Here is a 21,952-nt window from a genome sequence, read left to right as displayed (position 1 = left end):
CTCAAAAATGCCTTAAATTGTATCACATCCACCCCAAAAATGATAATATTTCACACTAGGAATCTGTGGTTTGAGTTATGTTGTGTGACTCTGAGGACACCCACCAAAATGCTTCCTCAGCCCCAGGCACTATGCGTTGGACCTGAAACATCACTATAAGCCTGCAGCTTCTTTAAGTATTTCCCTGTCTCCTCAGTGTCCTACCTTCAAGTTTAAATGCTGCCGGAAAGGGTCATGCCTCATTCAGTGATTGATACCTGAATGTGAACATAAGTTAAATCAGCCATCAGAGATCTTGGGCTGCATTAATAGGAGTAGAGCTTGCAGAATTAGAGAGGTGGCAATCACCTTGCTTTAGCCAATGTTCATTGGAGTGCAGCTGAAGTGTCGTATTTAGTATGGGATACTTCACATTTAGTGTCCAGAGGAGTGTGACTGGCTGTGAGGTGATTCAGAACTATGGCAAAAAACAATTGGAGGCACTGAAGGAAAGAAGATTCAGAGAACACCTACTCACCTCGGCAGCTTTTTGAAGAACTACTACAGTTAGGACGGAGGGGAATTGTTCTCTGTTGCCCAGCAGAGCCTGTGGCTCAGCTACATCCAGGGAAGATCTTTCTAGTTTTCTTGGTCTTTCTGAAAAAGGAATGGGATGTGTGCAGAAGTAGTGAGTCCCCTGTCACTAAGGTATGCCAGTAGAGATTAGGCAAAGACTTGGCAGGGATATGGTAGAAGGGATTGCAGCTTTCACCGAGGGTCAGAGTTTTCAGCTGTGTGATACCAGATTCCCCAAGTTCATCTGAAACATTCATCTGAAACATCCAGGACTCGGGGTAACTTAGCTTATCTGTTCCCCTTCCCCCCAGTACAGTCTAGTGATGGTGGCCAGGCAGGCAGCTTTGGGCTGTAGCCTGACCCTCTCCCTCTTGTTCCTCCCACTTTGTCCCAGGGTGAAGGCCAAGAAGGGTGTGACCCTTTTAGGTACCAAGTCACGGAGTGGCCAGTGGCATGTGACCTCGGAGCTGCTGACTGGGGCAAAGCACTCAACAGCCACCGTGGATGTGGCCTGGGCTCAGAGCACACCCCTGCCCCCCGGGTGAGCCCGAGGTGGTGCATCTACCCACCTCTTCGCAAAGCAGCCATCTGAGAGGGGTGGGGAATCTTTGAAGGAGGAGGCTAGGCTTGGGGAGGGCTGGGGCTCGGTCATTGGGGTCTCTGAGGTCCAGGCCCCTCAGTGGGATCCTGGGGCTGGAGCACCTCAGATGGGCTGGAGAAGGCCCAGAGGGCCCCATCAGGCAGCTGCCGGGGAGGGGTGGGGTCCCCACTGAGAGTTTCTGAGCTCCTGGACTGCTCCCAACCCTTCATCCTCTGCTCTCCTTCCCTCCCCTACCCTGGCAGGGAGGGCCAGGGCCCCTTGGAGATCTTGCAGCTGGACTTTGAAATGGAGAACTTCACCAGCCAGTCGGTCAAGCGGAGGATCATGTGGCACATTGACTACCGTGGCCACGGCGCCCTGCCTGACCTGGAGCGGGCAGTCACTGAGCTGACGGTCATTCAGCGGGATGTGCAAGCCATCCTGCCCCTGGCCATGGTGAGCAGGCAGGTGACCAGCCCAGAAGATGCCTGGGTCTATGCATGTGTGCACATTTGTGTGACAAGAATGTGAACCACTGAGTATATGTACAAATTGACATGTGTGTATATGTGAGACTTCCTGCCATGCCCAGGTATGCCTGTGTGAGAAGGTGCATGCATGTGTGTTATATTTGTCGGGCCATGAGGACAGCAGATGCTCAGGGGGGCAGAGGTGGGAGATGTCACCATGGAGGGACCACTGATAGGAAGTTTGCAGAAGGAGGTAGCAATGCAGTTGAGTCTTGGAGGTCACCTGGGAGGGAGCCTCCCAGAGATGCAGGGTGTGTCCCAGGCAGGGCATTACTTGGGCAAAGGTACAGTAGTGAGAATATGAGTAGTTTGTTCAAAAGAACTATAGATTTAGAAAGACTGTCATGGAGTGGTAGGGCTGGAATGATTGTCTGGGGCCAGCCCAGGGCAGCTCGAATAGCCAGGCGTGTGTTGGACGTTACTGTGTGAGTCCTGAGGAGCCTGGAAGCTGTTTAAGAGGAGATGGCAGGGGCCTGGGGAAGGGTTGTTTCCCGGCAGCACAGTGAGGTGGACCCTGAGGTTCCTGCAAAAGCCCGAGTGAGCAGACCATCTGTCAAGGAGTGCCAGGAGGGGTGGTTGCCTATCCCTGCACACGGGTGCAAGTGTCCCCACTGGAAGGATGTGCATCTGAGGATTGGGGGCGGGGGCGTCCAGGAGCCGGGGCCTTGGCTAGTGTGTCCCAGGACAGAAGGGGACCACAAGTAGAGCCCCCCCCTTCTCCTCCCTGCAGGACACAGAGATCATCAACACGGCCATTCTGACTGGCCGGACAGTGGCCATTCCTGTCAAGGTCATTGCCATCGAGGTGAATGGCCTCGTCCTGGACGTCTCCGCCCTAGTGGAATGCGAGTCTGACAATGAAGACATCATCAAGGTGGGCATCCTGGAGGTGGGGCCCCTGGGGAAGAAGCCCTAGGCCTTCAGGAGAGTAGAACCTCAAACCAGAGTCCAGGTGGTTGACTCTTACTCATCCTCTAACACTGAACCCAGGCCTCCCTGTGCTGGGACCCCTTCTGTTGCAGCAGCTGCCCCCACCTTTTCCTCCTACAGCACTGGCCTTACTTCATCCCAAGCTTCACCACACCATTCTGAAAGGGTTGATTCTCAAGTCTACCGACTCCCATGATACTCCCTCTTCCTGCCCCTGGATATTGCTTTGGCCAGTCCTGGAGGGCTTCCTGTAGGAATATGAAACAGACAGTCAGGCCAGAGGGGGAGAAGGCAGTGTCAACAACTTGAAATCAATCTAGCAAGACATTATTGAACCTTGGTGTGTGGCAGACACTTGGCAAGGCAGCAGGGGGTGGGTGAGGGAGACAACCCCTCAAAGACCTGCCGTGAACCCAGAGTGCGAGTGATCAGATGAAGGCAATGTAGCTCAGGAAGAAGCCTCAAGAAACATATGAGTTAGGCCGGGCATGAAGGTTGTGTACTGAGGGCCCCACTCCCGGCACACACGCTCCAGCTTCTCCAACTCCTAAAGGCTCCTGTCATCCGTGAGCTCCCACCCCACCCCTGAGCTCCTTCCCAGGGACCTGCTTTGGCCCCAGGTCCCCCACAGCCCAGCCCACATGACACTCATCTGACTCAATGACCCAGTTTGCCACCTCCCCAAGAGGGCTCCAGATTCCCTCCTTCCCCTGGCTTTGAACAGTGGTCAGAAGTGAGTTGGGAAGAGGAGGCAGTAGAGTGGGCAGTGGTGTGAGCAGATGTCCAGCCCTGGTAACTGTGGGGTGGGCCAGCCACTCACTATGCCACCCTCCAGTAGGCATCAAAATCAGATGGTTAGACAACTGAATTTGTTCTTGCTCCTGTAAATAATTCAGCTTGAAGGAAAGCAGGACAGTTGGAATGCAGATGTCCTTCTCCTCCTTGTCACTTGGGCTCCCTCCTGCTCTCTCTCTCTCTATGCTTTGCCTTTGGGTCCCTCCAAGTCTGGGAAGCATGGGGCTCACCTCATCTATCCATGATCCAGGAAGGATGCCTTCCAAGGGAGCCAGAGTAGATGGTCTGGAACCCCCGCTCCACTGCATCACCCCCTTCAGAGAAGCCTCACCAGAAGCCTGTGAGCTGTCCACTGCTGGAAGACTGGGATGGGAAGAAACAGGCCTGCTCCCAAGGGCCCTCACCCAGCACCTTCTCTGCCACCCAGACTCCCCCATCCCAGCTCCAGAGCAGACCAGAACCAAGGGGTAATCAGAGAAGATTCTAAATGAAATTGGTTACAAATCTTGATGAAATATACTCAGGTCTTTACGGAGTTTGCCACATCCTAAGTGGAATTTACAGGTCTGCGTTGGAATTCTTTGCCTTCCGAGGTGGGAAATGAGCATTTCTGGCAGGGCTGCTGTCCCATCCCTCCACCCACCCCTCTGAGATGAAGATGGGAGCTGGCAGCGTTTGGGATGCCCCAGGGGCTCATCTCCATGGATAAACCATAGTCCCAGAGCCCCTGGGTCCTTCCAGAGCCTTCAGGGCATCATCAGCCCACCAGCTGAATGATAGACCTTCCCCCAAACTCAAGACCATGCACCCATGGACGTGCACCAGCATGAGCACCTAGATGCATGTACACACAGGATCCGTTCTGGGGTGCCAGGTGTGTGTGTGGGCATATTTAACACACAGAGCCATCTGCATTTGCCCTAAAGTACTGGCAGTGACACCTCTGTGAGTGGGCACAGGTATCAATGAAGATGTACTCAGCAGGCATGTGGTTTCCATCCAGGGAACCTCTAGGAATGCAAGTCAGTATCCAGGTGGGCAGGCATTTACAACAGCCACATCCATTGGTGGCAGCCATTCACCCGTCTGTGCTTGGGGTTCTAAGGTCCTGAGTTTTCCTCTCCCATTCCCTCATCTCCACACCTGGTTAAGCAGCCCCCCTCACCGGAAATTAACTACCTGCCCATTCTCCTGGGGCAGCCATGCCAGAGAGGCCGTGGAGGACATGGGTCTGCCCCTCATCCCCATCCCCTGCACCTCAACTTCCTCCCTGCCCAGTCAAGTGCCCATGTCCTTTTTCTGCATCACAGAGGACTCTACCTGCCAGACCCCTGGCTCCAGAGCCCCGTCAGTCTTGCTGGGGGAGGGGAGCCAGCCCTGAGAGGCCCTCACCCTGGAGCCTCCTCCAAAGCGTGGCTCTGGCGGGTCAGGAACAGCCCCTGTAAAAGCATTTGCATGTTGGCTCCTTACTAAGGAACAAAATCCTCCCCCAGTGGGCACCAAGAGGTGATCTCGAGAAAGAGCAGAAGCAGTGATAGAAGCCAGGACTCCCAGAGGAATCAGTGCTTCCTTCCACTGGCCTCCTCCCCTTCAGCCTCCTAGGACTTTCCCTCCAGCCCTGGTTGTCAGACTGAAGTCCTCTGCACTGCCTCACAGGAAGACCTGTAGGGAAGATGTGCCAACTGTTCCTCCCTTCCCCCAGGTATCCAGCAGCTGTGACTACGTGTTTGTGAGTGGAAAAGAGTCTCGAGGGTCCATGAACGCCAGGGTCACCTTCCGCTACGACGTCCTCAATGCTCCCCTGGAAATGACAGTCTGGGTCCCCAAGCTGCCCTTGCACATTGAGCTCTCAGATGCCCGCCTCAGCCAAGTGAAGGGCTGGAGGGTACCTATCCTCCCCGACCGGAGGTACAGCCCTTCTCCCATGGCAGATACTTGGGAAACTCATGGGTGGATACAGCCTCGGCCCACAGTCTGATCTGCATATGGGTATAAGGCCCTTGGTATACATAGTCTGTAGGTTGGTTGTGCAGTCAACAAACTTTCATTGACCAGCTACTGTGTGCTAGGCACTGGCAAGTGTTTGAGAAATGGGGTGAATGTGGCCAGTGCCTGACCCTGCCAGTCTCTCAGTCCAGCAGGGGAGGAAGGCATGTGCATGCCACAGAACATGGTGGTGGGTGGGAAGCCCTGTGTGCAGGGAATCAAGTGGCACAAGGAGAGAACCCCCTCTCCCTCCAGGAGAAGTCAAGGCAGGCTTCCTGGAAGAGACATCTCTTGAGCTAAGTCTTAAAGGATGAACTGAAAGGAGTTGGCTGGGGAGACAGGTTAAGAGACTGCCTGCAGTCAGGCAGACAAAATGAAGCAGACACACCTGTACACATGTGTCCCAGCCTGGGCACACCAAGGGCACACTAGTGAGTGCATGAGTGCAGACACACTGTGACTCATACCCAGGCTCCCTTGCGGGCTCGTAGGCTTAGGCACCTGGGTGCCCATACGTGGGGCATATACATGTGTACTCACCGCATTCCAATCACCCACTCAGAGTTGCTGGAGAGAAAAGCACAGCAGGGAAGAGAAGAGAGGAAAGTGACAGGCAGCTAAGAGCAGGAGGTGGGCGGGGCTGGAGAGGGAAGCAGGTGGTGAGAGAAACAGGCGGCCAAGTGAGAATTGGGCTGAGTTCAACTCAGAGAGATTTGGAAGAGCAAGGTGTGTAGATCAGTGCCTCTCAAACTTTAATGTGTACACGAATCACCTGGGGATCTCAGTAAAATGCAGATTCTGACTGGGCAGGTCTGGGGTAAAGCCTGTGATTCTGCATTTCTCACCAGCTCCTGGGTGATAGCGATACTGCTTTAAGTAGCAAGGATGTAGCGGACTCTGAAGCCAGACAACCTGGTTTAAGTCCTGCCTCTGCTATTTACTAGCTGTGTAAACTTGGGCTACTTATATAACCACTCTGTGCCTCCATCTCCGTATCTGTAAAATGGGCACAATAACACCTGCCTCATAGGATTTTTGTGAGGAATAAATTAATGAACCCAGGTAAAAGAATGCTCTGTGTGAATGAATATTCTGGTTGCTTGATCCTCCAGTACACTAACAAAGCACTAGCTACAGAGAAAAACACTTGGCTTTCTCACCAAAGCACACCTTCCTGGCAGTAAACCTCTCAATTTTAGCATTTTTTGCAATGTGCACAGGCTGAGAATTTCCCAAATCATCAAGTCCAGGTTCCCTTTTGCTTAACAGTTTATTCATGTGTCTCTCTCCTCTCACATTTGACTAAAAGCAGCAAGAGGAAACCAGGCCACGATTTCCACACCTTGCTTGGAAATCTCCTCAGTTAAATGTCCGAGTTCATCACCTACAGCTCCTGCCTAGTTTCCACACAACTGCAGGACACAATTCAGCTAAGATTTCTGGCATTCTGTAAGAGGGATCACATTTGCTCCAGGTTAGAGCTTAGAACAGTGCCAGGCACAAACTTAGTACTGAAGAAGAGGCAGCAGTTGCTGTTAGGATTTGACGCCAGCTATTCCCAGGCTTGGCTTAAGCCAAGAAGAGGCAGAGAGGGACAGGAGGTAGGGTCAAGAATGTACTTTTCTAGGAGAGAAAAGGCTGGGACTCCTGGTTCCAAACTTAGAGATGGAAGGCATGAGCCATAGAGGAAGCTTGCTTTTGCAGAGCTTCTGGGAAGCTGGGAGGACCCAACAGGGCAAGGGTGAGGGGTGTGTACTGTGCAGGTCAGAGTCCAGGTGAGAAGCCTTCAGCATGGCATGTCCCCACCCCAGGTCAGTCCGGGAAAGCGAGGACGAGGACGAGGAGGAGGAGGAGCGGCGGCAGAGTGCAAGCCGTGGCTGCACCCTGCAGTACCAGCATGCCACCCTGCAGGTCTTCACCCAGTTCCACACGACATCATCCGAGGGCACCGACCAGGTGGTCACCATGTTAGGCCCGGACTGGCTGGTGGAGGTCACCGACCTAGTCAGTGACTTCATGCGGGTGGGCGATCCCCGAGTGGCACACATGGTGGACAGCAGCACGCTGGCAGGACTGGAGCCAGGCACCACCCCCTTTAAGGTAGGTATGGGCTCTGTCCCAGCACAAAGGGGCAGTATCGGGAGCCTTATTTACCTGTGGGTGCAGAACTCAGATTTTCCTAACCCCAACTGGCCCCCAGAACACTCTTCCCTGCCTGCCCCTTGTCTGAAATTCCAAGGTCAGTCTCTTTTAGCTTCATCTTGGTAAAAGTTCTCACTCCAAGCTGTATCAACCTTTATCAATCCTCAGTGTGGGTGACTCAAGCAGACCCCTCCCTGAGAGCAGAGGGGGAGCAGGTAAGAGTCAGCCAGCCTAGAGTCCAGGAAGGTGCATTTGGTGATCTAGGAACTCAACTTTGACCTTTCCTGACTTGTTTCCACCCTGACAATTGGGTGTCTGGATAGAAATCATCTACCTAAGAAACTGTTGTGATCTGTGGGCTAGAATCTGCCTGCAGACATATCTTCTTTGTAAAACAATTGATCCAATGTGTTTTAACTTGGGAGATTTCTCATTTAAAAAATATATAGAGATTTCTGGTTTCACAAAAAATGAATCTGGTAACAATCAGCTAAAGCCAGTATTGGTGCCTCCTATACACGAGAATGAGTTCCCTCATTTTCTAAGTTGTCGCCACTCCCTTTTGTCTCGCTGACATTGAGGTTGCACATCAATTGCTAGTAGTCACCATGCGGGGGTTGTTGTTTTCCTTAGAATTGGCCCACCTCTCTCATTTGTGTTCCCGCCTGGCTCCCGTGAGCCCCCGACCCTCTCATGACCTCTGGACACTGGTTCCTGGTTGCAGACCTGAGGCAGAGCTGCGAAGTCCTGCCTCCCAGCCTGCCTCACCCTTCAGGCCCCTCTTCCAGCCGTGCTGGGATTTCTCCCTAGCTGGGGGTCTTGGGCAGGGGGGTGTGCTTCCCTGGTTCTCTCCCACCCCGGTCCCGCTCTGCCTCAGGTGGTGTCTCCGCTGACGGAGGCTGTGCTCGGGGAGACGCTGCTGACGGTGACTGAGGAGAAGGTCAGCATCACACAGCTTCAGGCCCAGGTGGTGGCCAGCCTGGCCCTCTCCCTGCGGCCCAGCCCTGGGAGCAGCCACACCATCCTAGCCACCACAGCTGCCCAGCAGACCTTGAGCTTCCTCAAGCAGGTAACTGGCTCCTTGGCCCACCAGCCAGGGAGTTGGTGGTATGGAAGGAGAACCTGGGGGCTCTGCTTTGCCCTAGCACCAAGAGTCCCCATATTAGGGCTTTAGGAAATGGAAGATCTCTGCCCTCCATGCCCTGCACAACTGCCCACCCTATGGCCGCAACATCTACATGGGAGGTCAGAGCAAGGTCTTGCTTGCTGCTCTTGCCACCTGAGATGTTCCCTCTGAGGGTCTCCCTCCTGGATTCACAGAGGGCTGTCACCTCCACATCACCCCCAGGAAGTACCCTCACTCATCTCTGGAGCCCCAAGTATACACCACAGGCATAGCCACAGGATGAAAGTGGAAAGGTGACAGATGAGAGTCCTGGGGAGTGAGGAGGTGACAGGTGGGAGTCCTGGGGAGTGAGGAGGTGACAGGTGGGAGTCCTGGGGAGTGAGGAGGTGAGCATCAAGTGCTGAGCCCGGAGTTAGGACACGGGTCCTCTGTCCCTAACTCACTCCATCACCCCAAGGCAATCACTTCTCTCTGAACTCTGCTTCCTCATCTGGAGGGAGGGCAATCCTCAGAAGGTTTTAGCCAACAGGCAGAAGTGGGGAGGGGGTGTGTATTCTCAACAGCCTGTTGTCTGATGGGGGTAAGCCCAAGGTCAGGCATGGAGATATGGAGCTATTCCAGCAGCAGAAGGGACTTGAATTAGACCCAAGGCAAAACTTACCTTTAGGTTATCCAGGGGAGAGGGGTGAAGTGGACAAGGGCATCCTCAGAGCAGTATGAGGCCTGGATGCCATGGTCTGGGATTTACCCTCCCCACACCCTGTGAGGAGGACTCTCACTTGAACAGTAGTTCCTGAATGCCCGCCACAGGTCATAGGCACAGTTCCAGTGCTGAGAATACAGCAGGGAGCCAGAGACCCGTGGTCCCTGCCCCTAGAGAGCCCAGGATCTAGCAGGAAGCCAGCTGAACCAGCTCTTTGACTCCTATCCCCTCCTTCTCCTTCTCCTCCAGGAAGCCCTACTGAGCCTCTGGCTCTCCTACAGTGATGGCACCACAGCCCCACTCTCCCTCTACAGCCCCCGAGACTATGGACTGCTAGTGAGCAGCCTGGATGAGCATGTGGCCACTGTGACCCAGGACCGGGCCTTCCCTCTGGTAGTGGCTGAGGCCGAGGGGTCAGGGGAGCTGCTTCGCGCAGAGCTAACCATCGCTGAGAGCTGCCAGAAAACCAAACGCAAGAGTGTGCTCGCCACGACCCCTGTGGGCCTGCGGGTGCACTTTGGGAGGGACGAGGAGGACCCCACTTATGACTACCCGGGCCCCAGCCAACCAGGGCCCGGCGGGGGCGAGGACGGGGCCCGGGGAGCTGGCCCGCCGGGCTCTGCGCTACCCGCACCGGAGGCTCCAGGCCCGGGCACCGCCAGCCCCGTCGTGCCACCCACAGAAGACTTCCTGCCGCTGCCCACCGGCTTCCTGCAGATGCCACGGGGTCTGACAGACCTGGAGATCGGCATGTACGCGCTGCTGGGCGTCTTCTGCCTCGCCATCCTCGTCTTCCTCATCAACTGCATCGTTTTTGTGCTGCGCTACCGGCACAAGCGCATCCCTCCCGAGGGCCAGACCAGCATGGACCACTCTCACCACTGGGTGTTCCTGGGCAACGGGCAGCCGCTGCGGGTGCAAGGAGAGCTCTCGCCGCCAGCAGGCAACCCGCTGGAAACCGTGCCCGCCTGCTGCCACGGCGACCACCACAGCAGCGGCAGCTCGCAGACCAGCGTCCAGAGCCAGGTGCACGGCAGGGGCGACGGCTCCTCGGGCGGCTCAGCCCGAGACCAAGCCGAGGACCCCGCCAGCTCGCCCACCTCCAAGCGCAAGCGGGTCAAGTTCACCACCTTCACCACGCTGCCGTCAGAGGAGCTGGCCTATGACTCGGTGCCCGCGGGCGAAGAGGACGAGGAGGAGGAAGAGGACCTGGGTTGGGGCTGCCCGGATGTGGCGGGCCCCACGCGGCCCACTGCACCCCCGGACCTGCACAATTACATGCGCAGAATCAAAGAGATTGCATAGAGGCGCCAGCCGGAGTAGCAGGGACCCCCCCCCCCCCAACGGGGTCAGCTCGGGGTAGGACACAGCCGGGACCCCCGGTTCACACTGACTCTGGGCGGCTGAATTGATTTTGTACTCCCTGCCCCTGCAGCTTGGCTCCGTGCGGAGCGGGCCGCCTCCGTGTCTGGGCCTTCCCTCGCCTCACACCATTACCCTCTTCTGCCCCCTGCAGGTGGAGGGCTCTTCCTCCAGTGGCTCGTAAGGAGGAAAGCAACCCCAGCCTCTGTTCTGCCCTTTCCAAACCTCCTCCCATCTTAAGCAACCCCCTGCCCCAAGAGTGAGGCAAGGAGGTCCAGCTTGGGGTCAGGTGGGCCCACGCTGTGTCCCGGCCCCGCCTCCCGTCCCCCGTGTCGTCCCCCTGTGCAGGGGGTTCTGTGGGGGTCTTGTGTCACAGGCTGCACAAAGACGTTCCTCAAACTAATATTCAGGGATTTCTGTCCTGCAGGGTGGGGAGGTGGCAGCTGCCTGCCCTGCCAAGGATCTTGCTGTGGACGAAATATCTGGGGGTTAGGGGGACAGTTGTAGCATCTGCTGGCATTCGGGTGCCTCCCAGGACCTGGGAGCTGACTCTACAGAGAGGTCTGGTGCCAAGCCAGGCACCTTCCTGAGTTCTCAGGACTCCCACCTCTGCCCCAAGGGCTTTGGGCAGGGACCTAAAGGGGAAAGAGTCCTGGATCCATCTCTAGCCAAATCACACCCCAGAGCCAGAGGCCTGGGGACCTCCTTGCCTTCCCCTTCCCCCACAGCAAGGTCAACACTACTACGCCTTAGCCACCCCTCACCCTGCTGACTGCGCCTTCCCTCTGCAGCACAGGGCAGGCAGCCACCTATCCCCCACAAGACGGAACCCGGGAGGGGAGTAGAGGGCACCAGGGAATGCTGTGAGGGACTTCAGGGTGGGCAAATGCAGAAGGGAGCCAGTGTCGCCCCTACCCCATCCCACAGCCATTTTTCTCTCGGGTTCTACCCACCACTGTGTCAGATTTTTCTTAAATAAATGGAAGCAGTCAGACTGGAGGTGGGGGCAGCAGCTCCCATGAACAGAGAGTGCATGGTGGCTGGCTCTGTCTCTTCCTTATGCGCATGGGCAAACATACACACATACACGAGCGAGTGCACACATGCACACACACACACTCACACACTGTGGGCACACTACATGACATGAGACCAAAACTCGGCTAGACCAGGCTGTGGTCCCGCTCTTCCTCCCCCAACATGCAGGTCCCTTAAGACCCTCTGGTGCTTTGGGATGCCCAGGTCAAGGGATGAAGAATCTGCTGACCCACAAATGTGCCCTTATAAAGAGGTGCCTCCTCTAAGGCTCTGTCGTGATTGGCTCAGGGGAGGGAAGGGCAGGCCTCGGGACCGCAGAGAAAGGTCTTCTGGGGGGCACAGAAAACTAAGGAGAGAGGTGAGAGGGTTGGCATGCCTACCTGAGTTACTTCAGCTTCCTTCACTGCCCACCTCTCAGAGGTGGCCCTCCTTGTAACCACCTCTCAGGGAATCCTCCCTTCTCTCCCCCTTGGGCTTGATGGAGAAAGCCTGGGGATCTACATGTTAGAAACCAGGCAGGAGAGAGCACAGGCATGTTGGGGTGCCCCTCCCCACCAGTGGGCCGTGGACTAGCTGCATCTCATGCCACACTTGACCTGTGAGTGTGCACGCAGCCTGTCATGAGGCCCTGGGAGCCCACACCCCAGCACAGGCAGCAGCCTAGGGGGCACAGGAGCTCAGGCCTGAGGGGGGCAGGAGCTCAGCCAAGGCTACCTGGCCAGCCTCCAGTGCCCATAGACAGGTGGCTCTGGCAGCCACTTTTGGAAAGGAAAGAAACACTAACCAGCATGTGTCCCAGAAGCAGCCAGCAGCAGAACTGGGGCTACACTGGCACCTGCCCAGACATGCTGTTGCCCACTCTGGAAGGAAGCCTGGCCTCCCACAATCATCTGCTCAGCTGATGGTGCAGCCTAGGGTGGTTGTAAGGATTAAATAGGATCATGTATGGAAAGCACTCTGCACAGCTCCCGCAGACAGCATGCCTAGTACAGACAGCTGCGCGTAGAGGATATCAATGAATGGACTTTGGCACAACCAGGTCTTAATTTTCAGGCAAGGCATAGGTCTGAAAGGAAGACTAGAGACTGACCAGCTGTGCCCAAGATACGTTTAGCAACAAAGAACAGGTGCAGCTCAGCAGCAAGTAAGGAGCTACCAGAAAGCTGAGCCCAAAGCAGAACCACAGGGGAGCTTGGCGCGGGGGTGGGGTGGGGGGGGTCTCCTTGAGCTCCCAGAACAACAGATATCTGCCATTCAAACATTGCCCTGACTACATACTCCTGGAAGGGTATGGGGGTCTCAGTCATTTTTTAACCCACTTGTGCTTAACCTGGTGCCTGGAATCAGCAAGTGCTCAACAAATGATTGCCTACCAAATTAAGTCCAAATGCAAACTCTAAATGGCTTTCACATTATCCCGTATTGGGGGATTTTGCACACTCTACCACCTTACTTGAGGTTCATCACCTCATCCCCTTGGAGTTCTTATAAGAGAGAGATGAGGAGGGCAGGGACGTGAGTTCAGAAAGAATACCTTACGTTGGGGAAGTGTGCCAGGTGGGGTGGGTTGCTGCTGTGAAACTTGGAACATGGAGCCATTTGTTTCTTCAGTGCGTTAAGCTCCTGCTACACCCTGGACCCTGATGGGGAGTCTGGGAAGCAAAACTGTGGATCCGTCCTCAAGGAGCCCCCAGCCCCGTAAGGAAGATGGACAAGTCATCTGCCCACTGTCATCTGGGATGATGACAGACCTTTACCCTGGGTTGACAGGGCACAAAGGAGGAGAGGAGAAGACAACTGAAGCTGAGTTTGCTGAGGACAAGGCCAGGGACAGTCCGGTAAGGAGGACAGAGGTTACAGACTCCACACCCTGTGTCTTGCTGCCTGACTTTGCACTTGCTTTCCCTATGCCTGGAACATGAGTCCCTGGTGAGAGGGGAAGCACAGAAAACACACATGCAAAGGCGCAGAGACCAGAGAGGGTGATCGGTCCAGCAAGGATGGGAATCAGGCTCAGACATGAGGTTTAGCTCTTGTGAAGGAAGGAAGGATGGAGGGGAAAGGGGATCGGTTAAGAGGATGCTGCAGCAGAAAGCATGAGGCCCTGAGCCAGAGCAGTAGGTACGGAGAGCTGGGAGCAAACTGGTATTCGGCTGCAGAATTCGGCAACTATACATCCCACACAGGGACGATGAGGAGGAGACATGAGCTGCTTGGCTGCAGAGATCTCTTTCCCAGATAAGCTTCGGAGACCAGGCCACCCCAAGCAGAAAAGTGGAATGCTTTTTGCAGGCACCCAGGGTTTCACAAACAGGGAGACGAGGACCTAGAGAAGAGGAGCAATTGGCCCAAAGGCACACAACAAACTCGGAACAGAGCCAGAGCCATGCCTGCTGCCCTGTCCTGTAATTTGTGTCCCTCTCTCCTCATCCCTCACCCCCTGTCCAAATGCGAGAACTCAGAAGCAATTGCAAGAAACGTCAACTCCTGACCCTCGTGGAGTTCAAGCGGGAGCTGGCTTGGTGGGAATGCAGCAGGACATTTAGTTAACAGCCCCTCTGGAATGGCCCCGGTCCTTGCACTCCTCTTTAAAAATTTGTCTTCAACCCCGAAAACGAATCGAGGGACCTTGTAAAGAATAGTTATTGACAAGAGAGCTGCTCAGGGAGCACCAGGGAGCCAGGCCCATGAATCAGTTCGCTAGCAAAATGAGATTTCTCAGACAGCCAGGGCTGGTGAAGGCAGACCAGGAGATTCGGAGGAACCGCCCGGAGCCCACCCTGCCCCAGCCCCAGCCCCAGCCCCACGCTTCCCACTGTCCTCTCCACACCAGCCCTGGACGCTTCTCCATGCTTGTCTTTAACAAACACTAACTTCAGTTCAGTGTGCTCCCCTTAACAGAAGGCTTCAGGGAGTGGGGGGTGGGAAGTGGGGTTGGAGTCCAGTTGAGAAAATGGAAAACACAATAAGTAGGCTAGAGAAGGAAACTCTCATTTGAAGGGGCACAATGTTCTAAGATAGGTTGGCAGGGACTCCTGGAGTCTGACAGTGCATTTGCCAGGTGACCTTTACCCAATATGTCACTATTTCTGAGCCCTGGTGTCCCCATATGTAAAAACATGGGAATCACCACTTCTAGGCAGTGTCCATTAGCCTCCCCGAAGAGGTCCTGCTATTCCAACACTTGTATTTCTTTTTTTCTCTTTTTTTATTTTTCCTTTTATTTATTTATTTATTTTTGAGACAGAGTCTCGCTCTGTCACCCAGGTTGGAGTATAGTGGCACAATCACAGCGTGCTGCAGCCTGGACATCCTGGGCTCAGGCGATCCTCCTGCCTTAGCCTCCTGAGTAGCTGGGACTACAGGTGTGCACCACCACTCCCAGCTACATTTTTGTTTTTTATATTTTGTAGAGATGGCATCTTACCATGTTAACCAGGCTGGTCTTGAGCTCCTAGCTTCAAGCAATCCTCCTGCTTCACCCTCCCAAAGTGCTGGGATTATAGGCGTGAGCCACCCTGGCAACACTCGTATTTCTAACAAGAGTCGTGGAAGATAGGAATTATGGCTATTTTATAGATAAGGAGGCAAGCACACAAAGAGGGCAAGTAACTTGCCTTCAGCTTAGAAGTGACCTGGCGGGCAGCTCCAAACCTACCTGCTTTCTGCTACATCCGGAGGCAACTGATGATGTTGGAAAGTGAAGGGAATGAGGTTGGAGAGATTTTTAAGTGGGAGAAGAAGAGGGAAGCGTCTTTAAGGATTTGATGTGCTCAGTAGTGGGGTCTAGGCTGTGGGACCCCCATTTAAGTTACAGATTGTGGATAATGTTGGGGCAGATGGAAGACTATGAATATGCCACAGATGCTTGGCCTCTGCCATTGCTGGAGGAACCAGACTCCCTCCTCCACTGGGAACTCCATCCCTAGCTGACTATCACAGCAGACAACCATCAACTCCTGAAAGCAGAGAACCACCAGACCTTCCTGAGCAAGGTGCCGAGCTGAGCTTGTTCGGAGAGCTGGTGGCACAAGCAGAGATGCCTTATGTAAGGAGATGGGCATAAGCCGGCACCTGCACTTTCCCTTGGGATACTGTCTGTTCCTTCAGCCTCTCGGGCTAAGCAAGAGAAACTGGGAAGTGGAAGCCATCCCCTATGGCCCTCAGCCTTGCCACATCGGCTCAGTGAATGTTTATTATACCCTTGCCACAGATCTGACAGAGTAGTGAGCACAGAGGAAGTAGGAGTATTAAACAACCGCTGGCATTCACTGAGAGCTCATTACCTACTAACCACTGTATAGCCATCATTTTATTGACCCCTCACAATAACCAAGTAAGGTAGGTATTATTATTATGCCCATTTTACAGATGATGAAATTGAGGCTCAGAGAAGAGAAGTTACATGACTTGTCTCATGCCACCCAGCAAATAAATAGTAGAGGCAGGGATTCAATCCCAGGTTATAATAGCTCCAAGTTCTAAAGTCTCCCTGCTGCTCCACACTGCCCTCCTCAGTGGAGTCTGGCAGTTCAGAGAATCATTCTGATGCAGTGGCAAGAGTGCTAGGCTGGATTACAGGGGCTTAGTGGGGTTCTCACTCTGGCATTGACTGGTCATGTGGCCACGAGTCTGGTACCACCCACATGTGGAGCAAGCCAAGACCCTCAACAAGAGGCCAGGAGCCAGATGGTCCCTCCAGTGCTGTCCCTTCCGTCTTGATGGTTCTTGGGTCTAATGGTATGAAGCCTGGGCACACCCCGATCTGCCAGTTCACACCCTCCCTTCATCCATCCTCTTGGACAGTTGTTGTGTGGTGGGAGGTGGCAGAGGTGGGCAGTAACAAGCATCAGGGGTCCCCAGCTATCCTCCAAGCTTTGCCAGCTCCGCCATCCTCTATTTGGTGCTGCCATTGGCAGGTGCTCCTGTGGGTTTGGGGTTTGCTGTGTCGGAGGAGGCTGGGCATTGTGAAGGAGAAAGGGAGGATGGGAATGGTAACTACCCCTTTGCTGTGTGTGCTAGAGAGGCACTGAGTCTCAGGGTTAAGACAGAGCTGGAAATTTCAAGTCGTCTATCCTCTGCCCACAAGGAGTGCTCAGGCGAAAGAAGAGAAAAAGGATCTGTCCTACAGAAGCTCCCAGGATAAGGGAGAAAACAAGACACTGGCCCATGAAGAATACCCAGTCTGATGGGGGAGACTAGTCATACCATGAAGAAATGATGTCAGGCATTCAGGGAAATATACAAATAAGTGCAAAGTAACCTATGCATGTAATTTGAGAAGAGGAAATGGAGCAAATGCAGAAGCCAGGCAGTTCATCAGAGAGGTAGCCTGGAGAAGGGTGGAAATGGTGTGAGGAGAGGTACTAGAATGGGCCCACCAGATGGCTGGGATGTCAAAAACAAGCTGAGGATTAGGAGCAGGGATGGATTTAGCCTGACTGGAGGGATGGAGTCTTGGGGGCTTGGCTGAGAGGAGGAGTGGGTGTGAGGAGGCGGAAGAGGTGACCCTCCCTCAGATCTCAGAGCCTGGAGCAGCCCTGGGCACCTCCAGTCACAGTGTGAACTTTCCTGGGCCTCTGCCCTCCTGTGAGGTGGGTCTGGACTAAATGTTCTCTGAGTGTCCTCCCCATTCAGGGCCCAACCATAACTTGTCTGCAAAGCGGGTTCAAGCATCACCATCACCGGTGTCTAACAGCCCTCCCTGGCCACTGAGCAGGGCTGGAGCGCAGAGGGGGCCTCAGCCCCCTATGTTAATCCCAGCTCTGGAGCATGAGGCAGACAGCTGCAAAGTCCCCTGAGGATGAGGCCAGCAGAATTAGAGCCTTGTCTCTGCCACCGCCTTCTTGTGTGACCGCAGGCAGCCCCTGCAGCCCTCTTTGGGCCCCACTGTGGGGCTGGAAGGGCCCTTTCCCTCTTGACCTTCTGCAATTCTAGAATGGCTTGCTTTCTCCTCCATTACAAACATTTCCAACAGCCCTCCTGTGGTTCCCGTGGGACAGGGGCACTGGGCTGCTTCCACAGCTTCTGCAAGGTGGGAGGTGAGGGAAGCTGCCAGCGAGGAGAGTTGACAGGGAACAAAGGAAAAGTGGGCATGTCCTGGGAGCCAGCCTTCATGCCCTCATCTGTAGCAGAGCCGTATGGCCCAATCTCTGCCCTGAGGGTTGACCCCACCTGACAGACCCTTCCACATCCAGACACAGAAGAGGGGAAGGGGAGAGAGGGCAGAAGGGAGCTTAGAAGGTTGAAGATGGTGGAAAGTGGCAAGGGAAGGGTCCCTCTTTCCTGCCTCTGCCCTCCTCACTACCCGCCACCTCCATCTCAATGCACTCTGCCACTCCAAGAAGCAGAGAGCCCAGCCCACCCCTCCCCTGGTGGGGTGCAATTCATCAACATTGACGGGATCCTGGAAGATATCAGGGGAGGGCCCTCCTGAGCCCACCCCCTCTACACATAGACACACTTGCCCACAAAGTCCTCCTTCCAAAGTCCCTCCCTCTCTAGGCTCAGTTCCAGAATCATCACTTGTGGGATGGCATTCTGCCAAGGAAGGGGCAGGCCCCGTAGGGGTGGGAGAGCTAGAATCTTGTTAGCCCACTGGGCAGGGATCACATGTCCCAGCGATTGGGGAGAGAGGAGAGGAGAAGGAGGAAATAATGCTCCAGCAGCTGCAGCTCCTCGAGATCTTTAGTGATGCCAGGGCCACAGGGCGACCCTCCACCCCAGAAAACCCCACTCCAGGAAGACACGGCAAAACATCAATCACACCTGGTGACAAAAGTGCAGCCATTGTCAGGAGACAGGAGACGGGCTCTGTGGGCACTGGGCACACAGGGCACACAGGGCACACGAATGCACACACACTCCCTGCATGCTCACAGGGCACACATTGTAAAGGCACACTCTCTAAGCACTCTGCTCACACACTCGCCACACTCACAGGGTGCAAACATGCAGGCACACATACACACACCCACCACACATGCGCACTTGCATGTATGCATGTGCACCCTGGCTATTGGAGCCACACAGCTCTAGTACAGTAATAACCAGAGGCAGCTAATGGGAAGGCGGAGGTCACAGGGGTGGCTGCCAAACTCAGGCGTGGGCCCAATGGAGAGGGGCTGGAGTAAAGAGAGCAGCCCTCCAGACTCTAGTGTACCCATGGGGTCTCTGCAGAGGGGAACTGCTGCCCATCTGTGTAAATGGCCTTCAGAGGTCCTTACTGGAATAAGAGCTTCTCAGACGGAGGGGTGACCAGGAGCATATCTACTCCATACTTAAAAAAATACATAAATAGTCTCATGGCACTCAGAAGAATAGCCATTTGCATGCAAGCCAACAACTAAGTTAATGACAAAGATTCTTATCTGTTCATTAAAGCAGACTAGCGGGCTCTCTATGTGAAAACACTTTGCAGTTAAAGGGACTATGTTATTAACTCTCATGAAATGATTTATTTGGGGCTGATGCCAGGTGAGTTGCAACCTGGGAACAGAGGCCCTCATTCAGGGGTGCCCCTGGACTTCTGGGAGGAAAGGGACAGAGATCCTGGAGAGATGATTAAAACCCTTCCTGTGGATGGAGAGAGGCCTGTCGGAGGCTGGCTGGGGCAAAAGGGCACCTCATGCGATTCAGGTTCCATCTGGCCTGGCCGTGGAAGGCAGCAGAATTGATTTCTCCCTGAGCTTCAGTTCCCTGTCTATGAAATGGGGATAAAATAGCACCTACCTCATAGGGTTCTTGTGAGGAATAAATGAGTTATTGCCTGTGAATAACAGAAAATGTCTGGCCCACATCTCACCTCAGTAAATGCAAGCTATTATTTTATCATTTTCCAAAGAAAGATGAATTTTCTAAAGGGATGTGACAGGGAGATCTGATCTGATCCTCCATCTGATACTCTAATTTTAAAAACATTTTTCATTTTTTGGTTTGGTGTTTAGAGGCAGGACTTCCTTCTTGAACTAAGTCAGCTCTCAGGGGTACTTTTGAGAAGACGTTAGAAGTACCCCAAAGAAAGATATTGATGTTTTGCTAATTTGGGGCAGGAGGAGTTCAAGCCATCAGTTTGACAATTCAAAAAAGAGCTTACTCTAAAGTGGTGTCAAGGGTAGCTACATTTAAAGCATCCTTCAAGACGGGTTTTTTCCTGGAATTATTCTAAAATAAGGGGTCTGAACTGAATCTTTCGTGTAGAGGGGAGGAGGCACAACAAATTAATCTTCTTTGTCCAGGTGACACTAACTGGGGATAGGAATGCTTAGGCGGGGCAGGCCCTGGACACTCAGCTACAGAACCAGGCCTTCAGCTAAGGCAGGCCAGGGAGCTTACAGGCCCTGCACAGCCCCACTCCCACTCCTCAGTCAGGCACAGAACTCCAAGGACCATGGTGGGCCTCAGCTTCTAGCCCAGCAGAGATGTCTATCTGCAGGGTGGAGATAAGGCCTGGGCCCGGCAGCAGGGAGCTTATCACAGCCAGCCTTTCTCTGGGCTGTGTTCACAAGCTGGCTGGCTGCCACCTCTCCCCACTCCATCCTTCCATTCCTCTCCTCTTCCAAGACCTGCATCTTAGTCCCCCTGAAGGGGCTGTGCACTGGGACAGGGACTACCAGACACACCAGCCTGGGCCCCTTCCAGAGGAAAGAGCTTCTGCAGTCGGGGCAACCAGGGCAAGAGAAGAGAGAGGAGCCTATACCCTTTTCAGAGCTGGGTATCACCAGGAATTGCCACTGTCTCTGATGGCAGGGAGTCTCTTTCCATGGCAAGACACCACCTGGGAGGAGCATGCCTCATCCATGGGCCTCATCTGCAAATGCTTACTCCTTGGTATTGATGCAGCGCAGGTGAGCCCAAAACTGGGGCTTAGCCCTGGAGGGTTCTTAGCTTTGCCCAGGAAAGAATTCAAGGGTGGGTCAGTAGTGTTAGACAGTGACTTTTACGGAAGCGGCAGAGGTACTGCTCTTTGCCAAGCAGGGTGACCCCATAGGCAGTGTGCCCAGAGTAGCAGCTCCAAGGCAGGGTGGCAGTCACATTTATACCCACTATTAATTATATGCAAATTAAGGGCAGGATAATGCAGAAATTTCTAGAAAAAGGATGGTAACTTCCAGGGCATTGGGTCGTTGCCACGAAAAGAGGCAGTAACTTCTGGGTGTTGCCATGGCAATGGTAAACTGGCAAGGCACACTGGTGGGCATGTCTTATGGAAAGGTGACTCCCTTTCCACCATGCCAGTTCACCACCTCCTCCCCTCCCCATCCCTGTTTTAGCTAGCCTCAATTCAGTCCAGTGTCCGAGCCCGACCTCCAGAGTCAAGTCCCACCTCCTACCTCAGGATGATGAGCCTCCTGGGAGGGCTGCAGTCCCTGGTCTTGGGGGTGTCCACCTGTATGTTCAAGGAGATGCACAGACTTTGGCTGAGGCTGCCAGATCCCAGGGCAGGACCCAAAAGCTGTCTTCTGTTTGTCTCCTCCCAGACCCATTGGCCTCTGAAGTCAGTTTTGTGGAAACTCATATCCTGAAGATTTGATCCAGGACTGGAGGACCAGTGGGAAAAGCCAGTGATCCAATTCTTGCTTGGCTATCCTCTCCTCAGAGGGCCCTTCTCTGACCCCTCTACCCAAAATAGCAGCCCTGAGTCACTCTCCATCCCTCCAGCTTGCGCCCTTGTCCTGCCTGCACCCACCCCCACCTGACACCCGATTTTGTTAAATGCTGTGTGTCTCCCCCACTAGGATGACGGGCTCCATGAGGACGGAAACCTTGTTTTAGTCAACACTGTATCCCTGCATCTGGCTCAGGGCATGGCACACAGAAGGAGCTTCATACGTGTGTTTAATTCTGAGTTGGCGGGGATGTGAGAAGGGGCAGAGGCTTCACTCACAGGGAGCTGGATGGCCCACTGAGCATCACAGGCTGGCATGCACCATCAGTGAGCATCTCCCTCTCAGGTGGAAAGGGAGCCCAACATAGTAAGCTCCTGGGGCCCAAGGCCTCCAGCCCAGCATGCCAGTTTCATCCTGGGTTGCCCTGGGCCTGTGAGGTAGCTGAGAGGACTCCCAGGCTGAGGCGGGCCTACCACCCCATCACCAACAATCTGATGACAGTCAGCCATTAGCTGGGGGTAGTGGGAGAACGGTGGGGTGGGAGACTCACAGGCAGGGACTCTTCCCTGGTCAGAAACACTGGGAAGGGAGGGCATG

General features: G+C 54.3%; 1 protein-coding gene across 2 annotated transcripts in view; it reads left to right on the top strand.

Moving 5' to 3' along the window:
• The window catches only part of TMEM132E (transmembrane protein 132E), a 59,773-nt gene extending 48,032 nt beyond the window's left edge, over positions 1-11,741 (top strand). For both annotated transcript variants that reach the window (XM_014342062.5, XM_034942100.3), the window contains exons 3-9: positions 950-1,096; positions 1,399-1,591; positions 2,396-2,539; positions 5,093-5,298; positions 7,188-7,476; positions 8,396-8,587; positions 9,597-11,741. In XM_014342062.5, the coding sequence (XP_014197548.2) occupies positions 950-1,096; positions 1,399-1,591; positions 2,396-2,539; positions 5,093-5,298; positions 7,188-7,476; positions 8,396-8,587; positions 9,597-10,652 (2,227 nt within the window). In that variant the 3' untranslated portion in view covers positions 10,653-11,741. The remainder of the gene's footprint in view (positions 1-949; positions 1,097-1,398; positions 1,592-2,395; positions 2,540-5,092; positions 5,299-7,187; positions 7,477-8,395; positions 8,588-9,596) is intronic.
• The last annotated feature ends 10,211 nt before the right edge of the window (positions 11,742-21,952 follow it).

This window comes from Pan paniscus, chromosome 19 (assembly GCF_029289425.2).
Source record: "Pan paniscus chromosome 19, NHGRI_mPanPan1-v2.0_pri, whole genome shotgun sequence".
Taxonomy (NCBI): domain Eukaryota; kingdom Metazoa; phylum Chordata; class Mammalia; order Primates; family Hominidae; genus Pan; species Pan paniscus.
This window is presented reverse-complemented; position numbering and strand designations above follow the sequence as displayed.